Consider the following 6,751-nt stretch of genomic DNA (forward strand, 5'->3'; position numbering starts at 1 on the left):
ATCATGGAAAAATCCTTAAAGCTATTATGGAATTACTTCCTTCAAAATAAATAGGTAGTTTTCCATTACCAAAGACTCATCAGTATGCAACTAAATGGCAGAGTTGCATTTTGGCTTTTATATAAATAATGAAAACATTAGTGGATAATAAATTAATACAGCTCTTATGTGTACCAGGAAAGCTACATATAGAGCAAAAGAGTTAAATAGCTAAAAAAAAAACTGTTCTGAATTGGTATTAAAGTTGAAGTGCTACACATGGTGGCAGGAGAAGTTTGATGAGGAAAATGGCCTTTAGAGGTCTGCAAAGTTGAATAAGATGTGCTGCTTGACATTGATGTAGGAAGAATCCTGGCAGAAACTTTTGAGCATATTGAAGCTGCTACTAGTCTTAAGTCAGATTACTTTAGCTATAGCAATATCTTTAGTTTGTTCTGAACCTTTCAACTAAAGCAGCAACATGATGAGTTCCTTTAGCTTCCTGCTACATTTTCCTTTAGATCAATGTTTGATGAATCCTTCAGACTAGAATCTGGGCTTCATGTTGGATTTAATGATATGCTAATGCTTCCCGCTTCCATGTTTTTTTAGCCTATTAAAATGTAAAGATCATGTCAGTATCTTAATGAATAACATACAGAATAAATACATCGGACAAAATCATAAATAATACACTTAAATACAAATCATATAATTTGTGGCATGGAAATCTTAAACCCTTTAAACTTATATTTTGAATGTTTAATAATGAATGAAATCACCTCTTTCTTCTGTTAATTGGTTCAATCTTATAAATGTGATATTTTCTGAATATAGTTATTTTTAATGCATAAGGAGGGCTTCATGTTAACATGTTTTTCATTCTTTCACTTTATAATCTTTTCCCTAATCAAATGGGAATCAAGTCGTTGTTTAAACTGAATACGTGGCGTAGAGGAAATGCCTAATTTAGCTGGTAAGAAGCAAACTCATGGAATTGTTTTGTAGGTAAATTGTTTATTCAGACACACAGATTTTGTATAATTGTTTTTGACGATAATATTTAAAGCATTTTCAGAGTTTCTCTTTGTACGGTGCAGTTTCATTGCAGGAGTCTTATTGAAAAATTGGATTGTTTAAAAATATGAATTTGATTAATTTATTCTGCAGCTCAATAATAATAAGTTTAAACTCTCTGTTTCAATAAGAAACATGTCTGTTTGTATTAAACATTGCATCACCCTTGGCCAACCTGTTGCTTTCTGTTCCCCCCTGCAGCTGTGTGTTATTCTGGAGCCCATGCAGGAGCTGATGTCCAGACACAAGACATACAGTCTCAGCCCCAGAGACTGCCTCAAGACCTGCCTCTTCCAGAAATGGCAGAGGATGGTGGCGCCGCCTGGTAAGCTGGACGGACCGTGCAGATTCATAAAATCAGCCCGACGTCTGCGTAACCGTCTCTCTCTCTCTGTCTCGACAGCCGAGCCGTCGAGACAGGCCCCCAACAAGAGGCGGAAGCGTAAGATGTCAGGCGGCAGCACCATCAGCGGCGGAGGTGGGGCCAACAACAACAACAACAACAAAAAGAAGAGCCCCGGCAGCGGCTTCCCTCTGTCCAGCCAAGTTCCGGTTAGTACATTGTTGCCATCTAGTGTCGGCGCTTGGTTACTACAGGTTTTTAAAAACTTACTCATTTAGAGAGAGGGGGGGAAAAAAACAGACAAGGCCTGCACAATATCATTGTGGAATACAGCAATGGTGATATTGATTTGCACTTAAGCCCTATTTCCTCTACTCTCTTCTTGTTATTTTCCCCATCATCACAATGTTCTCATCACTCTGTGAGGTCTGACGTCTCGGACGGTAAAATCTATATGCGTCTGTAAATCTATATGCTGAATGGGTCTGTATTAAACCCATTCAGCTCTAAAAACGTATTATTAGGACGCAAAGCCTAAGACGGTGACGGTGCTTGAAATCCTTGAAAATGCTTGAATTTTAGCTAGCCGTTCCCAAGGTTTAGAAAGTGATTAATATTCAAACTGCACAGTTTAGGAATAAAGTGCAATCTAACGTTTGATTAAAGGTCTAAACATTATCTATAGTTGAAACAAGATAGATACTGAAAAGACAATAAAATTTTTTTCTCTCTGTCCGAAGTTGAATCAGACCAAACTTACTTAGATTTACCCAAATTATTTATTTTTGCCAACGGTCAGGAAACTTGGTGAGAAGATTTTTTAAGATATTTTTTTCTAGCTTTTTTGGTGTATAGCATGTGTTGAGCTCTTAAAAAAATTCAAACACCACCTTGAATTTATTCTGGGTTTGTAGTTTCAATTTGAATTGCAAAAATTCAAAAGGGCACAAAGGAAAGCTCAAATCTCGCCGCTAACAAAGCCCTGTGTGTCGTGACCGCAGGACGTGATGGTGGTGGGAGAGCCCACCCTGATGGGCGGGGAGTTCGGCGACGAGGACGAGCGTCTGATCACGAGGCTGGAGAACACGCAGTTCGACGCGGCCAATGGCATCGACGACGAGGACAGCTTCAACAACTCTCCGGCGCTGGGCTCCAACTCGCCCTGGAACAACAAGGCCCCTTCCAGCCAGGAGAGCAAGAGCGACAACCCCACCTCGCAGGCATCCCAGTAGAGCCCTGGGGCGGGACCCCCCATAACCTCTATACAGACCCCTCTGTCAGCCCTCCCACCCTACCTCTATAGCCATGACTGCAGCCAAATTGGTCCATAGTCTGATTTGCAAACCAAACACAGCTGTAGCGCTCAGATTCACACCGCAGGTAGCCTGAAGGAGCTCCGTCTGTCCTCTGACTGAGCCAGAGAAATGTTTAGGCACTGTGTCCCAGCACTGTTTCTCTCTCTCTTTCTCTCTCTCCATCTCTTTCTCTCTCCTCCTCCAACTTTTTACACAAAACGCCCCCGTCTGCTGTTGCTCGTTTTCATTTCCGGATGGGGATAGGGGTTGACACGACCGAGAAGTAGCAGGAATTAATTCCACACAAGAACCAAGTACACTAACCTATCGCAGACCGAACGCTCGCTTGCACGGAGGGGTGGGTGGGCGGGGCCAGTGGGGGCGGGGCTTCACGGCGGTGGCGAGTCGCTACCCGTCATCTAAACACGACTCCGGATCGTGGCCTGCTCTGCCGATGCATAAGCCACCCTGCGTGTGTGTGTGTGTGAGCGAAAGTGAGTGTGTGCGAAGAAAAAACCTGAAGTGTTTATCTGTGGCTTTGCTGAAGCAGACGGGTCAGAACCGAGCGTCGGTTTTCAGAACTAACACACTAGTATGAAGGCTATTTTGAGGCACTAGGGCAATAACACACATGTATATTCTGACCCATGCAAACACACGTAATAGTAAAGGTCATGATTGAAGGATTCTGAGTGCCCCCAGTGCCCCAACCATCTCTGATTAGACTACAGTGACTGCAGTCTTTCAAATGGAAAGCATTTACAACACACACAAACACACACACAGCTACACATTTTAAGAGTTTTTATACAGTATATATATTTCCCTAGAATGTTTTTTTTTTTTTTTTATTTGTATTCAACGCCTTCATTTCAATTACTTTTATTTTTAATTTTCTACCAATACTGAAAAGCTACAGACCAAGGAGCAACGCAGGACTTTTATCCTCCTCGCCCCCCTCAAAAATATATTGTGTTTTTTTTTGTTTTGTTTTTATCTTTTATGTTTATAAAAGAGAAATAATTTAGTGTGGATGTTTTTATTTTGTCTTTTTGTTGTTTTTTTTGGGGACTTTTGTGTATTTGTGCTTGTATATTTAAGGTAGTAGCAAAGTTCTGTCTGACTGTAATAAAATGTATTCTTACTTAGATTTACCTAAAGCCATCCCGATCTAATGTAAAGAAACAAAAATAGGAAAAAGGAGAAAAAACTCTCATGAACCTGTTCCCTCCTCCCCCTGCTGTCTTTCCTCCTTCCTCTTTTTTTTAAAAATAAAACTTGTGTAAATTAAATTACAAACCCCTGGGGGTACAATGGCACCATGGAAAGATGATTTTACTTAGTTTTTTTTTTTTCTATTTATTTTTAAAAATTCACGCTTGTATTTTTGATTAATCACAGCATCCCTGACAACTTTTCTGTATCTCATCTTGATGTCGACGTGAATGTGCTCAATGGCTTTTAGTTTCCCTGTAACCTTCCTGTTTCATCACTGGCTAAGAAACAATCTTTTGTTTTTGATCTTTTTTTTTTTTTTTCTTAATGAGTTTTATGTTAAAATTCTCTTATTTGTACAGTCTTGTTTATAACCAGCAGTGTCGCTAGCCATTTTAACATTAAGTACAGTCTGCATATTTTGGTAACAGTGCTGAGTCTGTAAAGTCCAATAGAGATCAGCTCTGTTACTGGTTTGTACATTTGTTTTTAGGGGGGGAATTGATTCCAGCTGCATTTCTGATTGATTTTGAATGGTGACTTGTACCTTCTCCAAACCCTGTAGAGAAATCTTTGTTTGATATATATTTTTTTTGATTTGCTTAGTTTCTGCCCTTAATAATTAATGTATGGTACCAATAAAAAGATACATTTTCACTTTAAAACTGGTGGATGAGGGATTTTTATAAACAACATAGATGCTGGACCCATAGTAACATAAGGATCATATTGTTTGAGGTTTGACTTTTATCGGTCATGCTAACTTTTAATTAGTAATTTGTTTCCTGTTTAAGTATTGGGGTAAGAGGGCAGCTCATTTGTCACTGCTACCCTTAAAAATGGGAAAGGGAAGCAAACATGATTCGGATAAGGCAGATATGTTGATTTTTTTTATAAGTGAGGCAGAAGCTAAAAGGTTTCTCACCTAACATAACCGCACTATAAACAGATGTGTTTTAAAACAACGAAGTGAGATGGATGACGAAAGAGAAAAATTGTCAGAAAACTGCATTAAATAGCAAGACTTAATAGTGATTTATTCTGTTGCGTTGGTATACTTCCTTAGCAAAGGTGGCGATAAAATTGGAAGAAACTGGGCATTTTATTTGAACAGTCACAGTAGGATTTTGACTCTTGCTACTGAGAGTAGCACAACCAGGTTCTAGCTGTAGAGGCCAGATTGGTTTATTTTTCTCAATAAAATATATATTTTTTTGTCTTTAATTGCAATTTATCTGACAATCTAAAACAAAAAAGTGCAACAGAAAAGTTTTTTTTTTTTTACTGCACTCAGGATATTTTTTTGAAAATGTTTTGAATTTTTCCAAGCATGAATGAATATGAACCCAGTTCCAAGTATAATGTAGCTGTGCAGGATCACACTCCCTATTTAATATACAGTAACAACACAACATACTATTGTTTTTTTGTTTTTTTTGTTTTTTTAAACAATTCTGTACCAATGCTAGCTGTCAAAGCTCCTCATCAATCCAGTTAGCTTCAGGTTGCACCTGTCAATCAACGCCTCCTTCAGTCCTCAAACAAATAAAAGGTAAGCTGAGAAGACTCAACCAGCAGATTAAAGCTGATGTTGTTCAGGCTCCTCATCATGATGCCCCCTGGGCATTAGTAATTTTTGGTATGGGCCATATGGACAGTTGCCCAGGGTGGCATTAGAAAGAGGGCAACAGATAAAACAAGTGAAAGAACCTGAAAGAGTTTCACACCAGTGCAGTCGATGGGGAGTCGGCACCCTCTGCTTGCTGCGGAGAACATTGAGATTGTAGTTTGTGCCACTCCAGAATTTGAGATCAAGTCCTGCATTTTAACTGGTTGGAGGAGGAGGAGCAGAAAAAGGAGCTGAAGAGAATCAACAGGGGGAGAATCTCTTAAGTTTCCTCCCTGGTTCTGTTTTTCCCACAACCCTGTCTTCGAAAAGCAAAACACAATGGATGGATGGCGTTAACTCCTGGAGACGAAGATAGCAGAAACTCTTTAAAATTGCTGATCAAATGTCACCAACCAGACCACAAAGGGAGATCATTCAGAGCATTCTGCAAAGAAGGAAGGGCAAAACCAAAACCAGAACTATCAGTCAAACAGAAGGGCAAAATAAACAGAAAGGAAAATCACATCAACCATTCCTAACAGCAGCTCCACTTCGTTTCTCTAGAGAACCTGAACATTACACCTGCAGTATATCCAAAATAGTTTTTCTTTATCTAAGTGTTTTAGTTCCTTTCTCCCTAAACTCCATAGCCAGGCATCGAGGGGACGCTGGTGTCCTCTAAAGATGACACCACAGTTATTGATCACCCGGCAAAACAATGATAAGGTTTCATGGGGAGAGGAAGTCAACAATCTTGCCAGAGTGGTGCACAGAGAATAAACTGCTGGTCAGCATCAATAAAAGCGAGGAGGCGACCATTGATTTTGGAACAAAGAGTGACAAACGCCTCTAATTGAGCCGATGAAGAGTAAGTGAATACGTTTAGGCTCTGGGAATCATTATCACAGTGGCTTTGTCATGGTGATTACATCTTCAGCGTGTGATGAAAAACCTGCACATCAGCTGTTCCTTTAAAGTGGAGCTTTAGCACGGCTTTATGCGCCTGCTGGCCAGTGTGGCTTGAAGAAATGAGTTTTTATGTCGTGTCTGATACACAGCGAAAACAGAAAGTCTTCCATTCTTAATTAGGAGCTGCCCCAAACTCTCATAAATATGAGATTTAAATAAAATTATGCTGCCATGAGAAAATATTGATTTAGGTTAATTTTTTTTTTAATTTTTTTTTTTTTTTACACATCTTTTATATTTGGTCAAGCACTACAGGTTTGACCT

The 6,751-nt window shown here is 39.5% G+C and overlaps 1 protein-coding gene across 4 annotated transcripts in view; it reads left to right on the forward strand.

Moving 5' to 3' along the window:
• ldb1b (LIM-domain binding 1b) overlaps nt 1–4,577 on the forward strand; it is a 31,875-nt gene extending 27,298 nt beyond the window's left edge. For 3 of the 4 annotated variants that reach the window (XM_008410139.2, XM_008410131.2, XM_008410154.2), the window contains exons 9-10: nt 1,258–1,608; nt 2,401–4,577. In XM_008410139.2, coding sequence (XP_008408361.1) covers nt 1,258–1,608; nt 2,401–2,631 — 582 coding nt within the window. In that variant the 3' untranslated portion in view covers nt 2,632–4,577. The remainder of the gene's footprint in view (nt 1–1,257; nt 1,609–2,400) is intronic. The other variant, XM_008410145.2, reaches the window with a different exon arrangement.
• The last annotated feature ends 2,174 nt before the right edge of the window (nt 4,578–6,751 follow it).

Source organism: Poecilia reticulata, linkage group LG1, assembly GCF_000633615.1.
Source record: "Poecilia reticulata strain Guanapo linkage group LG1, Guppy_female_1.0+MT, whole genome shotgun sequence".
Lineage (NCBI taxonomy): Eukaryota > Metazoa > Chordata > Actinopteri > Cyprinodontiformes > Poeciliidae > Poecilia > Poecilia reticulata.